Here is a 25,716-nt window from a genome sequence, read left to right on the forward strand (position 1 = left end):
TAAAATGTCACTCCTAGAAAACTTAAATTTCTCCTGGTTTCATTGTTCATGGTAACCTGTCACTTATTTAGCCTACTTTAATAGGTATCTTTTGCATATGGTTTGACTAGCAGCACAAATCAAACCAAAATCATAAATAGACACGTCATGTTTTGGAGAATTCGTACAAAATGCTATTTTTAGAGTCCTTTTGGTACATTGCCAAAAGATAGAAGGATCTTTGCCAAGTGGGCTTTTCCAGATGTTGCCAATACTAAGTGGAGAAATGCGATAATTTGCCAAAGGCCATCTTAGTGCCCCCGAGAACCCCTAGACTGGAAATTTCTGGATCACATTCTTTAGTGCAGCTTATAAAGAAGTGCTTCTCAGATTCTTAAGCTTATCCAATCACCTGGGGTCTGTTAAGAGGCAGGGTCTGGGGGACCTAAAACTCAGCCTCTCTACAATCCCCACCTGCCATCCACGCTGCTTTTCTGGTCACAGACTCGCCAGGAGCTCAAGTGTCCAAGGAGCTGATGATCCCCTTCAGATTAAGATCCAAATCTGGCTTTAAGTTTCTTCTGGGAAGAAAAGAACATAATTAGCATAAACCCTTGAAAATGTCACATTTGAATGGGGAGAGAAAAAAAAAACCTTTTAACCAGATGTTATCCTCAAAAGAGAACTTTATTTAAGAATCGACATTGTCTAGTAGCTCAGGGAGACAGTGTCTCTATTGGAAATGGAGCAAAGGGCAGGCTTCATGAAATACTAACTCAACCATTTGGAACACGGGTCTGCCTCTACTCTAACTGCAGGCACTGGGACATTGCCAGTTATGAAACGCTTTCTTCTTCAACCCAACATGCCTTTTATTCCAAGAGAGGAAGACTAAAAGGGATTCGGTATTAAAGGATTTATAGGACAAGTCTCTTTCTTTATGAGGAAATAATAAATAAAGTCACTTGTATTCCACAAAATTATTTCAAATACTTCCTCCCTGGAAAATTTTTTGTCCATTTCCTCTCTCCTTTGGTTCTTCATTGAGATGATTTTAATATCCTCAAGGATTATAAAATAACATCTTCTGGGGCCCCTGGGTGACTCAATCAGTTAAGTGTCTGACTTTGTGATCTCAGGGTCCTGAGATCGAGCCCCACATTGGGCTCCACCCTCAGCAGGGAGTCTGCTTTTCCCTCTCCTTCTGCCCCTCCCCTTGCTGGTGCTCCCTCTGTCTCTCTTTCAAATAAATAAAATCTTTTTTAAAAATTTAAAAAGCAAAAATAGCATCTTCAAAGGGAATGTATAACATTGAAGCAATTAAAGCTTTCACATGTCCTATGGTTAAAGGTTTCTCTTTAACCTTGGAGCACAGACACCTAGGGAAGTTCTAAACTCTGGAGTTGAATGTTTGCTTTATATCCAACACTATGTATGTTCATAGATACTATGTAACTTGTGTGATATGCATCATGTTGGTTGTGAATTCTTTTTTCTTTGCTGCAGTTTAATAGTCATTTACAGGAAGGATACCAAGAGATCACTTGCCTTAAACATTGACAGATTCATGCAAACTGGGTGTTGGTAGCCACTAGGCACCTGCAGTCCCTACCACCCGGGTATTCTTTGAAGTATAGACTTCAATAAAAAATATAAGGCTAGTAATCTTTAAAATGCGACCTAAACTCTCAATTTATAAATTTGTAAAACTCTCAATTTGTGGAAATTGAATATAAGATTTGATTACAATGTGAAGGAATAGCTCCCCAAAATGACAAATGATAACAATTCATGAACTCTTGAAATTCAGAATAATGAAAAACTTGAAATGTTTTTACTTTCAGGTCCTCTAAGCACTTCTACTTACATTTAGTGTGTATAACCCAGAGAGTCAAAAAGAGATTTTTATCAATAAATAAGTTTTTAAAATTAATTATCAGTATGTTTTATATAAGTAGGTACCAACAAATTGAGAGTACTTGAAAATTATTTTCTTCTTAGGACATTAATTTATTGGTGAAGTTCCTATAAACATACTTGGAAATTTATTTCTTCCTAGATAATACAAAGCTAAACAGTCTATTCTCTGTCTTAAATATGAATTGGAAATTAGTAAAGAACAAATTATTTACTCTATTTGGTTATCTATCTTCTAGAATAGATCTGAGAAATTTTTTTAACTTAGGTATCAATTTCAGATTCTTACATCAAAGCTGATTGCTGGGATTTTTTAACCCATTTCACCCATTTTTAACCCATTTGGGTTAAAAAATATTTAACCCAAATATTTTATATATTTAAAAATTAATATACTTTTAAAAAATATAGATACCTAAACATCTAGCTTTTAAAAAAAAACTTAATTCTTTAAGAAGCAGAGAAAGGGTAGGTTTAATAAAAGGAAAAAGGAGGCAAAATACATTCCTATAGGCAAAAAGTAAATCCTACTATTCAATCTTATTATCCACTAAGATCAAATTCCTTATGATTTGATTCTACAACTTCTTTACAAACAGAATGCCTCTTGAAACATCTACATCTATGAGCAGGTCTACAAGTCCTTTCTGAGGATGCTCTAGTGACCACTGGACAAACCACCAAAATATCCCAGGCCAGCTGTGGGACTCTGAGAGGGTAGACTGCCACCTCAGCTCTCCCAAGTATCCTCTGGAGGATTTTCAAGTTCCCCACATTTGCTTCTATAGCCAATCAACTGATTTCCGCACAGCAAAATTCTTTCTTTTTGGGTCACATAAATCTTTTTTGTCATTTCCCCATATATATCCTCATTTTTTTTCTCAACCAATGGAAGGAGCTCTCTACTTCACTGCTCCTTTGCAGCTCCTACCAATGTCTAAGGGAATGTGCTGATGAAAAAGCAACTGTCCAAATTTCCTTAGAGGCATTTTCTCAGCCATCTGCTCTAAGGAAAGAATGCCACCAACTCTAAAACCTTTGAAATTTCCTGAATATTTCCTGCAAAATCCCACATCTCAAAATAATTTCTCATATCCACCTAATTAAACCTGCTAGCATTTAATAGAACTAATGTATTTAACACAATGTGGTGTTTTTTTTTAATTACTCAGCAACCTTTTGGCTTTACTTTTTATTATGAATGCATAGTTTTACTCATCAAAGCCATATTGTCGATAAAGTAGGGTTTTTTGTGGGCTGGCCTGAAAACTGAGCCACAATTTAAAAGATTGCCTCTAAAGACAGATGTATCCTGAGTGCCAAACATCTAGCCTAAAATCCTCCGAAATACAACCCAGCTATAAATTCAACAGGCATTCCAAATGCGACTCTCCTCACATAGGCCTTCAACTTCTGAACGGGACTCACTTTTCACAGTGGTGACTGGTACAGCTGAGTTATCCCTCCAAGGTATGAAGAGCAGATTGCCTTGGACAGCCACCACCGTGATCAGAGGAAATAGTGGGCAAAAGTTCTCACCCACACCCACCTCACTCACTGCCTAAATACAGAGCATCAGTGACTAAATTGGAGACATAACTTGGATGCCACTAGAAGTTTATGAGTTTTTTTAATAGTTGCCTCCTATCAGGCTTCATGGGGATTCACTTAGCCTGCTTTATTGACACTGTTCCAATTCCCCAGTGTGAACAGAAATAGGAGCATGCACAGGTGATGGGGTTCAAGAAAAGGGAGTGAGCCACACAGCCTCTTGTAGTACCCAGTGCAGGCAAGCCGGAGAGCGGGACAGGGCCTTGGGTACATTTGCTTCTGCTTTCATTTCACCTCCCAGTGAAATGATTGCTGTGCTTGGTTTTCTGTTCCTCCTATGATGGTTTCACTTCACCAGGTTCATTTCTCTGCCTTCTATGAACGAAGGGGCAGAAGCAGATGGCCATGAAGGTTCTGGCTCCAGGCTTCAGAGATAGAGGATTTTAATGTGGCGATTCCTGCATATTCTACCATCGAAAACTGTGAAACATTCAACTGTCTGCAGCATTCTGACCAATCCATTAAATCTAATTCATTCCAGATCCTCCTTGGAATAAAATTTTAGAGTTGGATAAAGTATTTCTCAACCATTCTAAAGGCAGTAAAATAATGATTTCAAACTATCCATTATCCTATTTGGGTAGACTTTATCCTGGGGGTTGGAGAGTCCTCCAGACAGGCGATGATCCCTAGATAAGATGTAGTTGAAAAAGCCAACACTAGTTAGAAACCAAAGCTGCATAAAGAGTGAAGGATTTTTTTTTTTTTTTAAGTTGGCAAGATTTCATCATGGACAGCCAAGTGTAAGAAGCGGGAGAGAGGGCTGTGGAATGTCAGGCTGTACCCAGGATGGGAGGACCAGCGAGGTGCTGGCCTCAACACACACAAGGATCCCAGTACCACATTCTGGGCGCCCACTCAAGAAAGGAGCCGGGGTACAAATGATCTGATAGGGGCTAGATTAGGGTGGTAGACAAGAGAGAAGCCAATGTTGTGTGAAGAATGGGCTTTGGAGCCATGGAAAGCAGGAGGTTACAACTGTCTCAAACAAGAGCATTCTCACAGGAAGCCCAAATTGCAACCAGATAGTACAAACATGGAAGCAGAAACACAGGGACCATCCATCAAGGATTATAGCCCTGCAACTAGTTTTGGGGGGATGGGGGTTTGTGTTTGTTTTTTTCAAAATTGGTGAACACAGACTGTGGCTTGGCTTGCCTTGGCTTGCCTTGGCTTGACTTAGCAAATTTGCATAGTTTTGTCTTACCCTTGAGAGAATTCTTTTCCTTCAAAATGGCCTCCATTTAATTACTGTTTTTCTTAATTCAGAATGCAGGGACACTTGTTATAGCTCCCGACCCACTTGCATTCTCTGTCTCTTTCTCCATTTCTCTCTCTCTCTCTTACATGCACCCCCTGATAAAGGACTTTCATTCACTTTTTATTTTTAACAGTGCGTATTGGTCCAATTTTCAGCCACCAAAGGGCTTACACTCTCCAGGGTCAATTTCTCTTTGCCTTATCTTCTCTTTAAGATGGTCTTCAGGTTCTCATGGAAATTTTAAAATGTAAGAACACATCTCCAACAACTAACAGAAGCTTCAAAATCACCAACAGAGAGAATCTATTATTTTTTCAGGATGTTAAAAAAAAAAAAGTGTGTGTTTTTTTTCCTCTCCTGACAAATCCTTCACATTTATGTCTTGAAGAAAATGACATGGTAGCCCAACCTCCTGTGATTGTCTCTACTCCCATTTAATTATAGACAAAGAATTACCTGAGGAAAAGTCTGCCATCTTTTGTGTATTAGGAATACCTGAAATCCAAAGACAAATCACAAACAAGATGAGGATAGTATGTGTTGTGTTCGTTCAGGTTCAAAGAACCTTTAATCTCATTGCACCCAACTATTTTCTTCAAAAGTTGCATTTTCACCAGTATTGCACATTCCAGCTATGCAGTATCTCTTTAACTCATAAATTTAAACCTACCCAGAGTGAAGAGTTTGGTCAAGAGTCATGCAAATAGGAAACTCCTGTTGGAGTCAAAATGTGAGTAGCAGCTGGGGAAAAACCATATTTACTAACAATTATTTCCTTAATGCAGAAAGGAACAGTTTTCCAATTGTTCTGAGGAAGATACTTGAGTGTTCATCACCAGCTTCTCAGAGCACTTAGCAAATTGTTTTCTGAACTGAATGCCTGCCTAAGACGGGTGCTAAGAGGCCCTCACCTCTCAGGGTTTCAGATTAAGGAAAAACATGACCCGTGGGTTCATGATCAGTTGTGAAAGAAGCTCCAAGAGTTCATCTAGAAAACAGGCTGTAACTGTTGTTTACATTTCTTGGATAAGTTCATCCTTGTTTTTTAGTTTTTGTTCATTTTGCTTTTTGGTTTTTTTGTTTTGTTTTAGATTCTGAAATAATTTCTGGAATGCCACTTTAGAAAACTGGTTTGTAAGCCATTCGAAGACTTTCTCAGTGTGGTGGTTGGGAGGGACATTCCTCTATCTGTAAAACAATATTACGAAAAGAAAGAAGCATGTTTTATCAACCCCTGCTGTGTAATACGTTCATTCTCTGGCTCAGAGTAAGCCCTCTGAGACTGCTCATAATATTTGTAAATGATGATGGACCAGCGGCCACCACAAATGTGTTCTTTATCTGTACACAAGCTGCATCTGATGCCATCACACAGGAAGCTGAAGAGTTGTCTTCTCTTTGGGCTATTATTTTCCTACTACTGCTACTACTACAGGAATAAAGGAACATTCCATAGGTCCTTCCAGTATCTGTTCCCCTGTAGTTTGGTTAGATAGAGTTAACTCTGTAACATATCTCCCAAGGACCCATATAAAAAAAGAAATTACACATGAAAATATCAAAGCAAAAACTATACATACACACACATAAAATATATAAAGGAATCTTAGAGATCTTCACAATTTTCTATCTCAATTCAAATTTTAATCTTATAAGAGCTTTTCTCTCAGATTGTCCACCATTGTGTATGCTTAAGCATCTCTTTGGCTGGCACTCCTTCCCTACCACTCCTTCCTACTGTTCAAGCATCCGTGGGGCTGGTCTGCACCTCACAATCTATGTAGTTCAACAGCCCAGTGCTGTGAACATCACTTCTGGTCACCCTGTCCCTAAAGTGTTTAAGTCAACATCCAAGCCTCCAATGCAATCTCCTATTTTTATAACTTTCTCACTTCCTCTGTCCACAAGACCTTCTCTTCTTTGATGTGAAAACTTTCTATTAGTTAGCTCACCCACCTGACTCTCAAGACTGCCTTTGGCCAGACTTTCTTTCCTGACAAGTCTGGATTCCATGATGAGTCGGTTGAAACGCTCTTTTACAGTTTCTCTTACTTAACCTCCCTTCCCTTCTATCCTTTCAAGTCCCTGTTCCATAAATCTCGATCAGGTACAGTCCCATAATTTGGCTTCTCTGCCCCTTCACCTGAAGTACCAGGACACATCGATGGTGGGAAGTGCTCACTGGACATCCAGCGTCTGGAGGAGCCCCTCTACCATCCTGATGACCCCCCTAGCAGTTTCTTCATTGGCTTCTCCAAACCTTCACTACTGTTCTCAGACTTCCTATCCAGCCTCTCTGGCATCACTGTTAGCAGATGACCTTACAGCAAGAGAATCTTCAAAGGATCCTTTTCGCCATCCCAAATCCCAACCCCCACCACACACACACACACACACACACACACACACACACACACACTTCTAATTGTCTCTTTCTCATCCTCAAATCCTACCCAATACTTTGAGAGGAAGGAAGGATTCCCTTTACTAATCCCTTCTTCGGATTCCAAATTTAACTTTGCTACATCAAGTATCCCGTTTCCTATATTTTCAAGCTCTTCCTCTCTGCTGGTTCCCTCCTTGGACCCCAGAAACTTAGTTAAATTTCCTGCTTCTTCAAAACAATAAGCAAATGACTTGGATCCGAATCTCCTTCCAAGAATGAGCCCCTATTCCCTTTCATGTTTAGCCATACTCTACTTGTTATCCCTGCTTTCTTATTTCTCTTTTACTCTTATTACAATTGAGTTTTTTTTAATTTTCATATTAAAGAGTACTAAATGTCTGTCAAAAGAATATATCAGGCAATGTATAAAACATAAAGAAAATTTTTAATTTCTAATTATGTCACCACCCATTTACTGTTAATTTCCCATTTATGTGTGCATTGGTTTACTTTTCCAATTGATTGTATATTGCCAGTAATTAAGTATTCTCTTTAAAAATCTATAATACCAGGCAACCCCAGGTGGCTTAGCGGTTTAGCACTGCCTTCAGTTCAGGAGACCCTGGATCCTGGAGACCTGGGATCAAGTCCCACGTCGGGCTCCCTGCATGGACCTGCTTCTCCCTCTGCCTGCGTCTCTGCCTCTCTGTGTGTGTGTGTCTGTCATGAATAAATAAATAAAAACTTTTTAAAAAATCTATAATACCCATTATCATACCTGAAAAGTAGTTAGTGAAACTTCTTAATATCATCAAATCTCTAGCACTGGCAATATTTACATGATTATTCTTCCAGATTATTTCTAGATATACAAGTTAAATATACATCCATTTTTTAATTTAAAAATACAATCTTATTATATATGCTATTTTATAACCTGCCTATTCCCTTTACTAAGATCTTGTATTTTTTAGAATTCTATGTAGCTCTACATCAAAAAACTGTTCAGTAGTCTTATGCATAAATGTCATTTAACAAGTAATCTATGTATGCCCACAAAGTTTTATATTACTATTCTGTTTCCATTATAAATAGCAACTAAGAGCATCTATGTTTTATTTTGTTTTCTTTTGGTGCTTTCTTATTTGGAAGACGTGGCTGCATCTCATCTCTGAGCCATGGAAAATTGCCTTAATATAAGAATAAGATAAAGATTTAATTTTATTTTTTCAAATATTCATTTGTTTGAATGCATTCACCCTTTGGCTTCTGCAGATCATTTTCCACACATACCAATCCTCTGCTCGGTAAAGGGCATCTACAAATTCTTTTTTTCTCGTTTTACATTGAGATATAATTGACATGTAGCATATTAGTTTCAGGTGTACAACATGATTGGGTATTTATATACATTGTGAAATTATCACCATGGTAAGTAAGCCTAGTTCACATCCATCACCACAAAGAGTTACAAATGCTTTTCCTTGTGTTGAAAACTTAAGATCTACTCTCTTAGCAACTTTCAAATATACAACACAGTATTATTAATTATAGTCACTGTGCTGTACAGTATATCCTTAAGACATTTATTTTATAACTGGAAGTTTATACTTTGTGACCACTTTCACCCATTTTGCCCCCTCCCCAGCCCCCCTAAACTGTGACAATCACCAATCTAGTCTCTGTATCTACGAGTTTAGGGGTTTGTTTTGGTTTGGAGTGGTCTTTTTTTGTTTCTTTAGATTCCACATGTATTTGTCTTTCTCTGTCTTGGTTCACTTAATGCCCACAAGGTCATCCATGTTTCATAAATGGCAGGATTTTCTTCTTTTTTTATGCTTGAATAATATTGGTGTGCATATATGCGTGCATGGACACCACATCTATTCATCCATCTATGGACACTTAGGCTGCTTCCATATCTTGGCTACTATAAATAATGCTCCAGTGAACATGGAGGCGATCTCACTTCCATCTGGGGAGATCACTTCTGCTGAAAATCTCTCCAAGCTAGTGTTTTATTTTCTTCCGATGAATACCCCGAATGGAATTGCTGGATCATCTGTCCATAATTTCTTTTGTGACAAATACAATGACTACTTTTAGTCCTCATTCTTTATTCCTCTGCAGAATTTGACATTCTTAGTCACTCCTTTATTTTTGTAACTTTCTTTTCCTTAGACTTCCCTAGGTTCACACTTTCCCACTTTCCTGGATTGTCTGTTACATCTGATTTCTCCCATTTTACTTTTCCTCACTGGATCTTCTTTCTCTCCCTGTTTCCTGATACTTCCTTGGATGTTATATGAGACACAATGCTTATCATTTTACATTTCCTTGCTGGGCAACTCAGGCTGGTCAGCAGGCAGTTACTGCACAGCTTGATGGGTGCATAAGGGGGAATGGAGCTACCATGTGGAATGCCAAACAGGGGCCCAGGAATCATCCTGGTGCATGTCAGGAGTGGACAGTGGTTCTATACATTGCAGGGCAGGATGGAGAGAGCTCTTGGTAAGAAACAAGGCTGGAGAGGTAGGCTGAGGCCAGTATATAGAGGGCTGTTCGTGGCATACTACAGAATCTGGACTCTTACCTTTCTGTTTATCCCGTAGATTTTCCTAGGGTCTTAGAACAGGCTGAGCATGATCATTTCATCTTTTGTGGTACTTCTTACATCTACAATATAGGAATATCTTTGTTCATCCCATAGAAATGAACATACTACTATTGCTCCTGTGACTACAAAGAGAAACTATGTAAAAGAACGTGCGTTTGGAGGGACTTGGGGCAGGAGCAGAAAATTAAGTTTCTATATTCAGGCAGTCTAAAATGAAGACTTTTAATGGGATATTATGTGTGACTTACAGGCACTTTCAAAATATTTATTCAGCTATCAGAGGTACCCAGCATGGAGCCTGAGATAAAATCATAAGTTCTAGAACACTCACAAAACAACCCCCCTTACAGCACAGTGTTCATGTGGCATGCTTTGCAAAAGTCATTTTTATTAGAACATGATTCACTCCTGAAGGAGCATTTCTTCCAACTCCAGGAGCATGGGGCTTAGACGTGCTGATGTTTGGTCCTTGACTACGTCAGGCTGTTTCCCCACAGCCACCGCCTCACTTTCCTGCCACCTCAGGATCCGTCTCACCACACAGAAGGTTCCTGAGCTTCCCCAGCACGAATAAATGATAAAAGGAAAGTAACAGGAAAATAATGACTCATGCTTGAAAAGTCACTTCCATCTGGGGAGATCACTTCTACTGAAAATCTGATCCTTACCAGATAAACTTTCCCAAGATGCATTCCCCATCCTTCAGGAGCTCCTATGGTTGGAGAATGGGAAGGCTGGTTCCTTGTCCATGCATTTCACTTTGGGGTTGAACACACTGCTGGTAAATCAGGACAGGTCTGGCTTCTCTTGTGACTCCTTATCCACGAAATGCCTGGAGTTCAAGGCTAATGAAGAGGTGATGAGCATTTATGAGACTGATGTGCTGTCTCTTGCTTTCTCTTGGCAGCCCGCCACCCCCCCAGAGGACACCCCCGAGCTGAGCGCCTTTTTGCGAAACTCGACCATCCCTCATCTTGTCCGGAGGAGAGATGTGGGGGTGCTGGAGCCCCACAGACAGAGCCCCGCAAAAATCCTGGTGAGTTGGTTATCTCAGCGTGCGCAGATCAGAGAGGAAAGGCTGGATTGGCCAGAACTCCCAAACACAGATGGTTTGAACTTGACTATTGTTTCAATGCTCAGATATGCCTGCCGTGTTTTGGCAGTACATGTTATGAGCCGTGAAAGCAACTCTTCCATGCAGACAAAGGAGTATTTGCATTATAGTGTTTTCACTCTTCTAAACCTGCCATGCAGGCCACGTTAGAAAAATAATGATAAAAATCTAAAACATGGCATGTAGTGCTTTGGAGAACACAAAGCTCCCATGTGAGCATGTCCCCAGACCTTGAGAGTGAGAGTGTGGAAAGGCCTGGAGCAGCAGGTCCTGGGGGTGGAGGGAGGTTGTTGACACATGTCCCTGCATCTCAGACTCCTCTGCTGGTCCAGAAGAGATGAGAATGGGGCCTTCTGATTTCCTGGGTCAAAATCCTGCAGAGTCTTAGCGTTGGCGGCTATGGTAGATTGATTTTGAGCTTATTAGTAAACCCTTTGCAGAACCGTGGAGAGCACTCAAGAGTCAGTATTTTCTGTTCAATTCTCACACTCGTCCCAAGGTGAATGTTAATACCACCAAACACTACACTTAAAAGAGGCTAAAATGATTTGTTTTCATGTCTTGAGCATGTTGTAACATTCATAAAAAGTTTCAAACACAGAAATGGACAGAAAAGTATATCAAGCAAGTCTAACTTATTTAGTTAAACTTAAATCAAGAGAGGAATGTTTATTATAATAGAAGTACCTAAAGTTACCTGGCAAAAAGCTATGGCAGGTGGCAGATTTTGATTCAAATCCCTGCAACTTTTTATGGTATGGTAATGTTTTTTAAAACCTAAGAGTCAGAAAGTGATATGCTATTCAGCTTAGGATAAATTAATAAAATGCCACATATTATTGTTTAAAGAAAGCTTCCAGGAGAAATAATAGAATAGAAAACAATAGCTGTGCATGTGGCATACAGAATGGTACTACACTTAATAATAATATATTGCATATTTGATAGGTGTTAAGAGAGGAGATCTTAAAAGCTCTTAAAGATCATAAAAATTATAACTGTGATGATGAATAATAACTGGATTGTGGAGATCATTTCACAATATATACAAATATTGAAACAATATAATGTGTGTCAATTTACCTCAATAAAATTTAATAAATTTTGTAAAAAGAAAGCAATGATTGGCATCTATAGAATTCTAAAACGCAGTACCAATATAAAAGCCCTCTGGAGAACCAGTGTCCACACCTATGGGAATCAACAATTTAGAAAATCAAGATTCACTTATGTTTTTCAATTTATGCTTTAGTGTATTTCTCATAAACACCCTGAGGCTGTAGAGATTAATAACTAAAATTCATTTGAAAAGTATATGCACTTCTGTTGTAGGGTCAGATTTTTTTTTCCCTCCTGTTTTCTCATTAAAGATTTTTTTAGGGACACCTGGGTGGCTCAGTGGTTGAGTGTCTGCCTTTGACTCGGGGTGTGATCCTGGAGTTGCAGGATCGAGTCCCACATTGGGCTCCCTGTGTGGAGCCTGCTTCTCCCTCTGCCTGTGTCTCTGCCTCTCTGTATATATATATATATATATATATATATATATATATATATATATATCTCACGAATAAATAAATGAAATCTTTTTAAAAAAGATTTTTTAAATGCACAATGATTTTTAACTCCTGAATATCATAGAAACTTGTTACTAGCAGATGAGAGCAAGGCAATTCTTGATTTCCATATCTGACTTTGTTAACTCATGCTTTATTCTCTTATTGGTTTGAAAATTGCAAACCGTACGCCTCCCCATGTCCTCAAGTCAAAACAGTTCTGGATAGAAAGTGATTATACGAAGTTTATTCTAAAATCAAAAGTTAAATAAGACCGCCTACGGTTTTTGTTTAGTTAAAAACAACTTACTGAATCCCGTTTCTGATTAGGAATTTGAAAGTGCAAAATGCCAACATCTTGTGTTGGATTGTAATTTCCACATTTGCATAGGAAAAATTTGTATCCATAGCATGGAAATACAATTTTTCCTCCGCCAAGAATGTCCTTGCCTTTCTCATCTAGGGCCCCTGCTGCTCTCGTACTGACCACCTCATCTCCTCCTCCCCAGGCTTTCTTCTTGTCCTTTTTCCTACTCCGCTTACAGAAACCTTATCTTTCAAACCCTCTTCAGCATATGATGCTATGAACTGCTTCCTAAAACCATCCCATCCCTTGGCCTCCCCAAAACACATTCTCTCCAGGCTCTCTTCCAGTCTGTTGGCCTGTGCCTTCTTACAGTTGTCCCTGGCCTGCTTCTCTGCCCATTCGCAGACATCCCTGTACCTCAAGATTCCATCTTCGGGCCCCTCCCCTCTCCTATTGACTTCGCTCCTTCAGGAAGAGGTTCTGCAAGATCATTAACTCCAGCCATGCCTATGTGCCTCCTGCCATCTTAGCCATCTCTACTGAGCTCTAGACTCAAGCGGCTCAGCGTATACATTCACCTGGATGTCTGATAGCCACCCCAGTCCCAACATGTCCAGGACTCCATCTTCATGACCCTCAGAAAGTGCTTCTCCTCTGGGATTCCCAATCTCAGTAGTATCAGGACCCACCCACTCAGTTCCCCAAGCCAGAAGGGCTCCTTCCAATCCTCTCTCCCTTCATCCCAACTTCCAGCTTGTCACCAACTGTCCCATTCTACTTCCTGAACTTTCCTATACTTCGTCTTCTCGCTCCCTCCCATGCCCCAGGTAAGGACCTCCTCCTTCTCACTTGGACTCTTGCAACAAGCTCTTGTCACCCTCATGGCTTCTCGCTCTCCTCCCCACCATTCTTGACTCACATACCACCTGCCCCTAAAACCCAAACCTGTTCGTAGCCCTTGCATAAACAGAACCTTCTGAATAGAATCTAAAGTCCTTGGCCCAAATGGGAAAATTCTTTATCACTTAGACTTTCCTCTCTCATTTCCATCTGTCCACCCTGACTCCAAATACCCTTCTCTCCTTTCTTCTGAACACACGCTGGGCTTGTCCCTGTCCACCTAGGTCACTCTTTCTCACCCTTCATGATTCATTCTGAGCACCATCTTCTCCAGAATCCTCCAGCAGAGCTAGCTCACCAGGACCAACAGCTCCAGGGAGTTTACAAGAATAACCTCCTTCTCACTCCCCTCCTTGGCCTCCACAGGGTAGGATTGGGGATACATAGCATGTCAGTAATGAAGTATAGATAAACACAAAGGTCCTCACAGGGGACCTGAGTGCAGTGCTTCCAGAATTCCTACTCCTGCTGGAGGCACAAAACCCCAGACACCTCAGCGCCCAACCCTAGTAGAATAGGAACAGCCCAGCCACCTGAATTTGGAAACAGCATGTAGAAATCTGACCTCCCTGGAATTTATCAGATATGTATCCCTGATTGCTTTGCTCTTAGAGAATTCTGAGGTTCTCAAAAAAAGTTCTCATGGCAGTATGTCCCTCAGGTTACTCTGTGGCTTAGCAATTTCATTAAAGTGAACTGCCTCAGGATGCTTGGGGGCTCAGCAGTTGAATATCTGCCTTTGGCTCAGGGCATAATCCTGGGGTCCTGAGATTGAGTCCTGCATCAGGTTCCCCACAGGGAGCCAGCTTCTCCCTCTGCCTGTGTCTCTGCCTCTCTCTGTGTGTCTCTCATGAAAAATTAAATAAAATCTTAAAAAAATAAAGTAAAATGCTTCCATTAAATCCTGTGCGTAATATTCAATAAACTAATGTATACTGAGCATCAACAGGCCAGAGCCCAGTGCTTGAAACATGAGAAATAAATAAAGCATAGCCCACTGAATCAAATTCAAATCAGTGAGGGAGAACAATCCAAGAAGTAACACCCTGTACATAGGTACACAGATAGTGGAGGTGAGGTGTCCATTTATTTCCATACTGGATCCAATCAGAAGATAGGATTTGGCAGACAGAATGTCATCATAATGAATATTTCCCTGGAACGTGCATTCCATTTGGTAAGAGTTACCCATTATAAGTTGGCAAGACTAGAAACTAGTTTAAAAATAGCATGGAACTCAAAGAAGATTCTGCTTTATAACCAAGAAGTAATTTAGAGAGAAGAATGTTTTGGAGCAAATGTTTGTCAATGGGTTGTTAACACTGGGTCTTTGAGATAATATAGACACAAGGAGCTTCCTCTGAAGCCTTTTCAGGGCTTGCTTAGCCCAGGGTCAGGTGTTGTAAATGTCTACCAGGAATATCTTTACATGTTCTGAGAAATGAAATTAAAACAGAACAATCCAGGGTACTTGCATGGCTCAGTGATTGAACATCTGCCTTTGACTCAGGTCGTGATCCCTTGGGTCCTGGGACCCTGGGAATCTGGGATCCTGGGATCCTGGGATTGAGTCCCGCATCAGGCTCCCCACAGGGAGCCTGCTTCTCTCTCTGCCTATGTCTCTGCCTCTCTCTGTATGTCTCTCATGAATAAATAAATAAAATCTTCAAAAAATAAAATAAAATAAAAAGAAGAGGAAACAGAACAACCCAATCACTGCTGCAGGAATATTGCTTTAAGTCCTTAGGAAAAAAAGAAGCCTAAAATTTTTGTTGTATTTTATGCTCCATTTTATCTCTACACTACTACTAAAACTGACACATCATTACTACAAAGCTGTGTTTTCTCTTGATTGTCAAGGTAAATGTGTTATTTAAATGACTAATTTATGAATTAGATGGTGACTTCTGAGAAAATACAATGCAGATAAACTGACTTCAATGTTGACAATTTAAAGACACTGATGGGCCACCACTGCTATTGGTTTTTTGCAGAATTGTACAAATATCGAGTGCTTACAGATCTCCTGTGCAGTGGGGCAGCTAGAAGGAGGAGAAAGCGCTGTCCTAAAAGTCAGATCACGGTTATGGGCCAGGACCTTTCTCCAGGTAACAACATTGCACAGGCTTGCAGGGAATCTCTCCTCAAAATCTCAGTTGGAAGTTTGTCTCAAAAAGACTTTTGAATGTCTTAATCTTTAAATTTAAAAAGCTTTGAATTTTTTCACTTAAAAAATTTAGATTTAATTTTATTTCATTTTCAACTTAAAATTTTTATTAATTTTTTAAAATATTTTAAATTTTTAAAAATCTTTTAAAAGAAGTGTCTATGGAGCCATTGAGCCAAGATCAGCTGGTCATCTTTCCCATCAGGTGAAGACATTTTTTTTCCAGGTTTATTGTGGACATGTAACATATGTAAGTTTAAGGTGTACAACCTGATGATTTGATCCATGTATATGTTTTGGAATGGTTACTGCACTGAAGTCACTTCATACCTCCATTTCCTCATGTAATTACGTGTGTGTGTGTGTGTGTGGACGGTAGGTGATAACTTTTAAGGTCTACTCTCTCAACAGCTCTCAAGAATACAATACAGTATTGTTAATTATACATTAGATACCCAGAACCTATTCATCTTGTAGCTGGAAGTTTGTATCCTTTGCCAACATCTCCCCACGTCCCCCACCATTGGCAACCACCAATCTGATCTACTCTATTTCTGAGTTCTTCTTCTTTAGATTCCACATGTAAGTGATATCATACAGTATTTGTCTTTCTCTGACTTATTTCACGTAACATAATGCCCTCCCAGTCCATCTGTGTTGTCACAAAAGGCAGGATTTCTTTCTTTTTTGTGGCTGGGTAATACTCTTTCATTTTTTAGGTGAAGCCAATTTAAATATCTTGAGTCCCTAAGACGTTTAGACAGTAACTTCGATTCAAATAAATCTATTTAGCTCACTACATCATACCCAGTGCCCAGCATGTAGTAGTTTTTCAGTAAATATTAGTTAGTGGAATGATAGTGAGTACAAGAGCACAGTACGAGCCATATGCCCAAAACGATCAAAATAGAAATCAATTAGGAGGGGAAAAGGGAGATGGCCCTAAAAAGTTTTGCTTGTTTGGTGTTCCCATGGACTGGCTCCAGCCTGGATGCATCTCAGTGACGTTACACATATGTGTGATTAGTAGATTCTTTGCTGCTTTGGCTTATCTATATGTGGTGGCATCCCACACTGCCACAGATAATTCCATTGATTGTGTGCATTTTAAAGTTTTAAAATCTCTTTTATACTAAGGAAATTAATTTTTCCATTTGGAAACAGTGATTTATTTAAATATACTATGTTGTGACCTTGTTTAGAAAGGATTTAGAGAGGAGAAAAATAAGCTAAATTAAAACCCCTACCAAATCTATGCAATCTTGCTCATATTTTAACTATTAAAAAATTCATTTGGCTCATTGTGCCATAGAAAATCAAATGGTAACATCCTTTGGACTCTAACTAATAAATACAGAATTTCATAGTTCCTTTCATGTTTTCTGGAATACAAAATGCTTCTTTAATCTTTAATTTTGTTTCTAAAATAAATAGAAGGAAAGTTAAAGGTATTTTTGAAATGGTTGTTGTGAAGTTTTTCTTTTAACATGAGGCAGGGTTTCTTAATCTCAGTATATTTCAGATCAGATAATTCTTTATTGTGGGAGGTCTATCATTGTAGGATTATAGAATGCTTTATAGGAAGTACATTATAGGATGCCTAGCAGCATCCCTGGCTTCCACCCACTCGATGCCAGTAGCAACCCACCCCAGTTGTGGCCACAAAACTCTCCAGACATTGCCAATGTCCCCTAGGGGCAAAATCACCCCCAGCTTTTTTTTTTTTTTTAGATTTTATTTATTTATTTATTTATTTATTTATTTATTTATTTATTTATTTATGAGAGACAGAGAGAGGCAGAAACATAGGCAGAGGGAGAAGCAGGCTCCCTACAGGGAGCCTCACACAGGACTCCATCCTAAGACCCTGGGATCATGACCTGAGTCAAAGGCAGATGCTCAACCACTAAGCCAGGAAGTTTTGAATGCCTGAACCAGGGAGAAATGCAGTACACAATTTATTTTTTTTTTTTTAGTTAAACCATTATTTATTCATTCACTAAACAAATACCCATGGAGTGCCAACCATGCACCAGATGCTGCTTCAGGTACTACTTACTTTCCACCAATTTGCTCATGGTCACTCTGATTTTGAGTCATTACTTCTTATCTCAGAGTTGAGTTAAGGAGAGGAGTCTTACTGAATTCCCAAGTCCATACAGTCTTCAATGATAACCATACATTCCTTCGATTACTTTGGGCATCATGTCCTGCTGAAATAAAGGAAAATAACTTTTTTATGAAGCAGGACTAAAATCATTAGGACAAAACAGTCAAGGGAAACATGATTTTTTTTTAAGATTATTGACTTATTTGAGAGAAAGAGAGAGAGAGAGCAGGGGGAGGGGCAGAGGAAGAGAGAGAATCTCAAGCAGACTCCTTGCTGAGCGCAGAATCCAACGAGGGGCTCCGTGATCCCAAGACTCTGAGATCATGACCAAAACCAAAACCAAAGAGAGTGGCCCAAATCACCAGCATTTACCAACAGCCGTAGCCCAAATTTCTGGACACCCAGTTTCTGCTTATTCCTAGCTTGGAATCTGAGTGCCAGAAAGGAGTGCCTTATTGCAGTCTCTCTCTCTCTCTCTCTCTCTCTCTCTCTCTCTCACTCTCTCCCTGCCTCTCCTGCTCACTCTCTCCCTCTCTCAAGAATATATTATATACTGGAGGTCTTTAACGGTTTTGTCATGAAATCCTAAAGGACGGAAACATGTTCTTTCTTCCTAATCCAAACTAGAAAGTTTACAATTCTTCCTAATCCAAACTAGAAAGTTTACAATTCCTGCATGACATGATTTGCTGCATTATGTTTGTTCCTGTCCACTTGGTGAACAGGCAAATGGCTCAGAAAAAGATTTTATTTAGATTAGCCCTAAATGATACCCTGTCCTGTTGATTGCTGTTTGAAACAATCCTTCACAGTTTCTGGTAAGATTTTACCAGTAATTGCTTCAGTTTTGTCAATTCACCAGGCTTTCTTTCTGGCAAATGTTGAGTACTTCAACATGGGCTATGTGGTCAAAAAGAATTCTTGAGAAGTTATTAGGCAATGGGAAGGTAGGAGTAGAAGGGCTTGTGACCTTACCAGCCACACTATGTATGCATTTAACCAATTCGAAAGCCTCACTCTCCATTTGTTACCAACTAGAGGACTTTTATTCATACCAAAACCATAAGCAAATCATTGTGCAAAAGTGCATAACAGAGGCAGCTAGTGAGCTGCAAACCGCAGTTGAAATGACACAGCAATGACAGGAGAACAGAGCATTTTCTGAGGATTAATAGCTAGCTGGTCAGGTTGAAGGTCTAAGATATTGTCAATAGATATTAACTCCAGCTGTTTTTTCAATCTTAAATTGCCTACAATATGGCAATGATTGCTATTACATGAGTAGATTGCTATATGGAAGAGGAAATTTCTTTTAAACATAAGAATAATGTAATTGTTATCTGAAGACCACGGCTGAAAGCATTCAACTTTGAACGTGGAATCAATAATATGACTCTGCTCATAATTGTTCATGAATTACTTACCTGTGCCATGCCATTGACCTGCAGTCATAAGACTAGCATATCTTTGGTGCTGCCCCAGGTGATCACAGCCGAATTGCTTACATTCTCTGTTCCCTGGAGCTCCAGAGCATCTTAGAAAAATGAAAAAAAAAAAAAAAAAAAGCATTTTCCTACTGAATGGGATGGAAGAAACCTTGGTTTTGAAGAATAATTTAAAATAAGATGTAGGGGGGCACCTGTGTGGTTCAATCTGTTACACATCTGCCTTCAGCTCAGGTCATGATCTCAGGGTCCCTGCTTCTCCCTTTCCCTCTGCTTCCTCTTGCCTGCTCATGCTCTGTCTCTCTCTCTCTCAAATAAATAAATTCTTTAAAAATAATAATAATCAATAAATTAAATTAAATTAAATAAGGAGTAGATCTATGAGTTGTATTTTTACAGGCTATTTGCCTACCATCTTAATTTGATCAGGACCCAGACTGTGTCAGTTTGCAATACAGAATCAAATAGTGGAGGAGCAGGTCAACAGCCCATTTTCATGAACCACAGCCCTCATTCTATGTCCGTATCTCTCTTACAACTTCTTGAACTTTCTAATCTAGTTGATAACAGAGAGGGTCCAATTCAACCATTGAAAGAACCAAACCTTTTGCAAGGTGTTATCATATTGGTATTACATGAGGTGAGAAAGTTCATTCACTGTCCATTTACATGCTCAGTCAGCCATGGTGATGGTGTTCAAGTGCTGTGTAAGATATAAACATTACATCCCGTGGTTTATACCCTCCATTCTTTTTACACCCTCCATTTTTATATAATCTTGGTGAGACAAGTAATAGAGACAAAGAAAGAGTTAAACAATGTCAAAATTGCAAAAAATGTAGGACAAATATAGTTTCATACTGGTCTTTCTGAATCAGAATCCCGGGACCTGACCCCAATTGTTTCTGAAACTCAGCAAAGTCCAGGGGTTTGTGAACCACTGGAAAAGGATACTAAGGATTGGTGACGAAGTAGAACACGAGAAAATATCAAACTGTGGCCCAGAGCAGGGGTAAAGGACAGAGGTGAATGGAAATCCCCCCAGAGAAACATGTTTCTCCAGGTTCTACATTCTAGAGTTCAAATCCCACCTTCTATTCATTAAGAAACTTCCATATTCATAAATGCAGAATCAAGAAACCCAAAACTTCCCATCAAGAGTTGAAACAGAGATGGAGGTCTCTGTTGATTTGTTCCTCAAAGATACGACTTCAGGGGGAAAAGAATTATTTTCTATCAATTCTTTTTTATTGAACTTGGAGACTAAAGAAAATTTGTTCACTGATGTTTGGGAAGCACGGGCATATGAGTATATAATTGTGATTCTTATGTGCAGAATCTCATGACCAGAATTTGGTCATGTTCCTTCTGTGTCTACCAGCCAGGGTGGTAAAGAGAGTAGATTTAAATCACCAAGTACCTGCAAGATTTTATGAGCAAAGTTTTCCACGTTTAAAAAACACTTCTCAAATAAACACATAAAAATCCAGCTTTCAGTTAAAATGAAAAGCCAGAAGATAAGAAAACATCAGAAGAATAACAAGCAAAAAATAATTTTTCCAAATGAATAAAGTTACTTATCCTGGAATGTTGGGGTAGAAAGAAAGAAAAAATCAGTGTCCTTAAGTATTTAAAAGTTTTGCATAGTCTGGCCTGTCCTTCTCATCTAGAGGAGATGAGATTTATTGAGGGGAGAAAAAAATTCAGTCACAGGAGGGGAAAAAAAGAACTTTTTAAAAAAATAGAAACAAAATTTTCATAATCCAACCTGATGATGGGACGCCTGAGTGGCTCAGCGGTTGAGCATCTGCCTTTGGCTCAGGGCATGATCCTGGAGTCCCAGGATCGAGTCCCACATCAGGCTCCCCACAGGGAGCCTGCTTCTCCCTCTGCCTCTGTCTCTGCCTGTCTCTCTGTGTCTTTCATGAATAAATTAATTAAATCTTAAAAAAAAAATCCAACCTGATGGATTGGCCTCAAGAAACCCAACATTGGATTATAAATAGTGAAGTTCTGGTGAATGTTTAATAAACTGCTTATGTGTGTGTGTGTGTTGAGGGTGGGGGAAGCACCATTGCAGCATTTGCTGATTCCCATGGTGTAAATATTCCTACTATGGCTGATTTCAAGCTGCCAACACAATATCACCAAATCTGGAGTTGGGAAGAGGGGCATTAGCACACCATCATATAGTATTTCCCCTTCCAGATACAATACACTTAAATAATATCAAGAGCACAGCTACAGTTACTGGGGCACCTGGCGGCTCAGTGGTTGAGCATCTGCCTTCAGTTCAGGTCATGATTCCGGGGTCCTGGGATCAAGTCCTGCATTGAGCTTCCCACAGGGAGCCTGCTTCTCCCTCTGCCTATGTCTCTGCCTCCCTCTCTGTGTCTCTCATGAATAAATAAAATCTTAATTTTTTTAAAAAAGAGCATAGATACTAGTGAAACACAATAAAATAGTTAATAAATGCTGAGTTTTTGTGTATTATCTTTTTAAAAATATTTTTTTCTGAAATTTACATATATATGTTTTAGTAATGGCTTTAACAACTGATACTCAAAATTCCTGAAATTCTCACAGTCTGTCTCCTCTCAAGAGCCATTATGAACCAGCTCCAGCCCAAGACTGGATAGCTCTAATCATTGTCTCAAGTTAAATGGTGGGGAACCACAGAAATTTACTTTCTCAAAACGGCCTTCCTTGACTTAGTCTTAAATATTTTCCTTTGGCTTTAATCAACAGTTAATATGAGAACCAATTAAACAAAAAAAAAAATATTTGCTGAAAAGTTCTATCAAAAACTCTATGGCTCTAAGTCTGTGGTTCTTAACCAAGAGGATTTTGCCTCCTGGGGGACAGACAATAATTAGAGATATTTTTGGTTGTCACAACTATGGTAGAAGTGCTACTGGCATCTAGTGGGTAGAGGCTGGAGATACTACTACATATCCTACAATGTTCAGGACAGTTCCCCATCCAACCCCAAAATCCTAACAGTGCTGAGATTAAGAAAGTCTTCTCTGGGTCTTCTGTATAAGATGAAATGTGATAAATTTCTTTATAATTTAGTATCTAGGACATGTGGGTGGCTCAGTGGCTGAGTGTCTGCCTTTGGCTCAGGGCGTGATCCCTGGGATCAAGGCCTGCACCAGGCTCCCAGCAGGGAGCTTGCTTCTCCTTCTGCCTATGTTTCTGCCTCTCTCTGTGTCTCTCATGAATAAATAAAATATTTATTAAAAAATAACTTGTATCAGTCTCTCTCTTAAAATACTTCCCTCTATCAGATAATAAGAATTGTATAAAAAAAAAAAGAATTGTATAACCTACAATATCTCCCCTTTGTTCTTTACTAGCAGCACCTACGTTAATCCTTGTGCTTGCTCCCATTTAGGACTCTGATTTTCTGTTTTTATTCTAACCTCATTGTACAAAGTCTTTTGTTAATAAGAGAAATTCTTTTTAGAAATAAGAAGAGGATGAATGAGTGGGTGGTCAGTTGGATGGACACTGGGATGGCTATCTAAAAGGATGTCTGGATGTATAATGGATGGATGTATGATGGATGGATAGATGGATGGATGGGGGAAAATTTTTAAAGAGAAAAAGAAGACAGAAGGAGAAATGAAATTTTCCTTTGGAAATGTGAAATACTGAAAACAGTTGGATGGCTGCCTGGATGGCTTTTAAGGGTTTACACAGAATATATTTAAATAAATATTTTTCATTTCAGAGAAAAAATGATCCCTATACTCTTGCATCCCTGGTGTCCTTCAAAGTTAAGAAGATGCCTTATAAAGATCAGCCAGCAAAACTCCCAGAGGGAAGCATAGCAGTGAGTATCTGAAAAATATAGCAGCATAACAATTTCATTGAAATAATAATTTTTTTAAACCACTGTTCAGCTGATGCTACATTTAAGCGCTTATTCCAGTGACCTGAGGAAAGTTTCCTTCTCTGGATCACTATTTTCTTGTCTCCCTCCAGAAATTTCTCAGTGTTCTTTGATCAAATTTTTAAACTTTCAATGTAAATTTCTACTAAAAAAAAAAAGACCCAAAATTTACGGTGTAGGACTAATACCACTTTTTAACCAAGCCATTTTGTTTGAAAGAAGTCCAGATAGCAATGATCATTATAATGAAATCGTCCTGATTGTTTAATTCTAAGGACAGCATAGTGAGTGAGGTGGGGGCCGAAGTTGGGGGGAAGGACTCTCTTCATTAGGGACAGCTGGATGACCTTTGACATCTTTCCTTTCTATGCAAAGAACGATCATTTTCACCCAGAAAAAAAAGTACAGCATGAGCTTCAGTTGAATAAAACATTATTTTTAAACTGAGGCTATTAAGCATTACTGGCAGGAGTTTATCTTTCACAGCACAACTGCCAGCATCCTCAGCAGCTTGGCGAGACCATGGAGAGCAGACAGGAACAGGGGGACAGAGGACAGCAGGCATGGTCACCAAAACCCTCCCTTTACAGTGAAAGTGATCACAGCCAGATCTGAGGAAAAGATGTTTAGATTTAAATCTTTGTTTCTGGGTCATTCTATAGATACACCCCCCCTTAAACCCTGGTCCCCAGGTCTTGTTATTCATAGTCCAGTTTGCAGACATCAGCATCTGCATCACCTAGGAAATCGTCAAAAATTCACAAATAAACCTCACTCCAGACCTGCTGAGTCTGAATCTGCATTTTATCCCAGGGCATCGTGGACACAGTACAGTTTAAGAAGCACTGCTTTGGGAGGGTATATAAGTAGATATGATCATAATGTCTTATTGGCCTTACATCTTAAAATGTAATCACAGGGCAGCCCGGGTGGCTCAGGGGTTTAGCACCGCCTTCAGCCCAGGGCACAATCCTGGAGACCTGGGATCGAGTCCCACATTGGGCTCCCTGCATGGAGCCTGCTTCTCCCTCTGCCTGTGTCTCTGCCCCTCTCTCTCTCTCTCTCTCTCTCTCTCTATGTCTCTCATGAATAAATAAAATCTTTTAAAAAATATAATCACAAAATTTTTTTTTGTAATCACAAAATTTAATCTTGCTAGCCTAGTCTACTTTTAGTAATTTAAATTAGGAAAATGCGTGGATCAGTGACCTTCAGCTAAGTATGTGAAGCATCATCACTCATGAAACTTTAAAATAAATACATGCTAAGACCTCACCCCTGATATCAGGACTGAGTAGCTCTGGGGTGGGGCCCTGGGACTCTGCTTTAAAATCACGGAGAGGGGCACCACCCATTGGTTAAGCCTCAGACCCTTGATCTCAGCTCAGATCTTGATCTTAAGGTCATGAGTTCAAGCCCCACATTGGGCTCCACGCTGGGTATGCAGCTTACTAAAATAAATAAATAAAATATAAATAAAATAAAATAGTAAAATAACTGAGAATCTCTAGCATGGGATCAGGCCCACATTTCAAATGTATTTCAAAACACATTCTCCTCGGCTTCATCCTGGCTCCGCGCCCCCTAATTAGGAAACCTTCAGGAAATCACTGTACCTCCCTGAGGCTGTTAACTATATTCACCTGAACACATTGTTGAGGTTAATAAAGTGATGTCTATGAAGCCCTAGCATTGTACTTGGAACAAGGTATGCCTCAAGGCTCAGTAATAGTAACCCTCCCCCCAAAATGTCTTCTCCCTGGCTGAATCAAGGAAGCCCAAATGGAAATGTCAAAATATTTTAGTAAACTTTGGTGGCATTTTAAAGTAAGCGCGGCCACATCTTTCTTCATTTAGCTCGCCTTTCTTTCCCTCACAGGATGTCTACTGTAGTTTGGATTTATGTTCAACCTAGAAGACAGAGGCTTTGGGATTTTAATATAGAATGTTCATCCAAGGAGGTTCAAAGGCTTGTCTCTCTAAGGGAGATAAATCTGGGTCCCTTTGTTTTCTCCAAGCATGTGTTCCATAGCAGAAACATATGTTACAGTCAATGCCGTCAACAGCATTACGTCTTTCTGTACTGGCCACAGGTGACAGCCTGCTGTTCTCAACTCATCTCAAAAGATCCACAGAATCATCTGATACATGTGCTTCCCCCAGCCCCACCATCCTTGTCATTGCATTTTTTAAAAGCCTTATTATCTGACGTGGATGATTTACCACATCAGTTATGTAAAGGTTATTGGAAAAAATATTCAGGAATGAAGGTACTTTGGGGTCTCCCAACACCCGGCCAAGGGGAGATCTGGCCCATGAGAAGTTTGCTCTCCCCTCCAGGGAAATGACTTTTCTGTGGCTTGGTTTGAGAGGACTGTGCTGTGAGCTAGCTGATGCCTTTTCTAGCGAGTTCTTCTCAAAGGTCATTCCAAAGGTCATTCTGGAAAAGAA

The 25,716-nt window shown here is 39.5% G+C and overlaps 1 protein-coding gene and 1 long non-coding RNA gene across 2 annotated transcripts in view; one reads left to right on the forward strand and one right to left on the reverse strand.

Moving 5' to 3' along the window:
• Positions 1–25,716, forward strand: part of ITGA8 (integrin subunit alpha 8) — a 169,479-nt gene that overhangs the window by 132,422 nt on the left and 11,341 nt on the right. The window contains exons 26-28 of the mRNA XM_072825691.1: positions 10,679–10,807; positions 15,640–15,753; positions 23,104–23,205. Of these exons, the coding sequence (XP_072681792.1) occupies positions 10,679–10,807; positions 15,640–15,753; positions 23,104–23,205 (345 nt within the window). The remainder of the gene's footprint in view (positions 1–10,678; positions 10,808–15,639; positions 15,754–23,103; positions 23,206–25,716) is intronic.
• Positions 454–21,269, reverse strand: LOC140633328 (uncharacterized). Its single transcript, XR_012030951.1, has 3 exons — positions 19,347–21,269; positions 17,872–18,025; positions 454–560 (listed from the first exon to the last, which is right to left on the reverse strand). It is a non-coding gene; the product is annotated as an uncharacterized lncRNA (long non-coding RNA).

The sequence above is a fragment of the Canis lupus genome, chromosome 5, assembly GCF_048164855.1.
Source record: "Canis lupus baileyi chromosome 5, mCanLup2.hap1, whole genome shotgun sequence".
NCBI classification, from domain to species: Eukaryota; Metazoa; Chordata; class Mammalia; order Carnivora; family Canidae; genus Canis; species Canis lupus.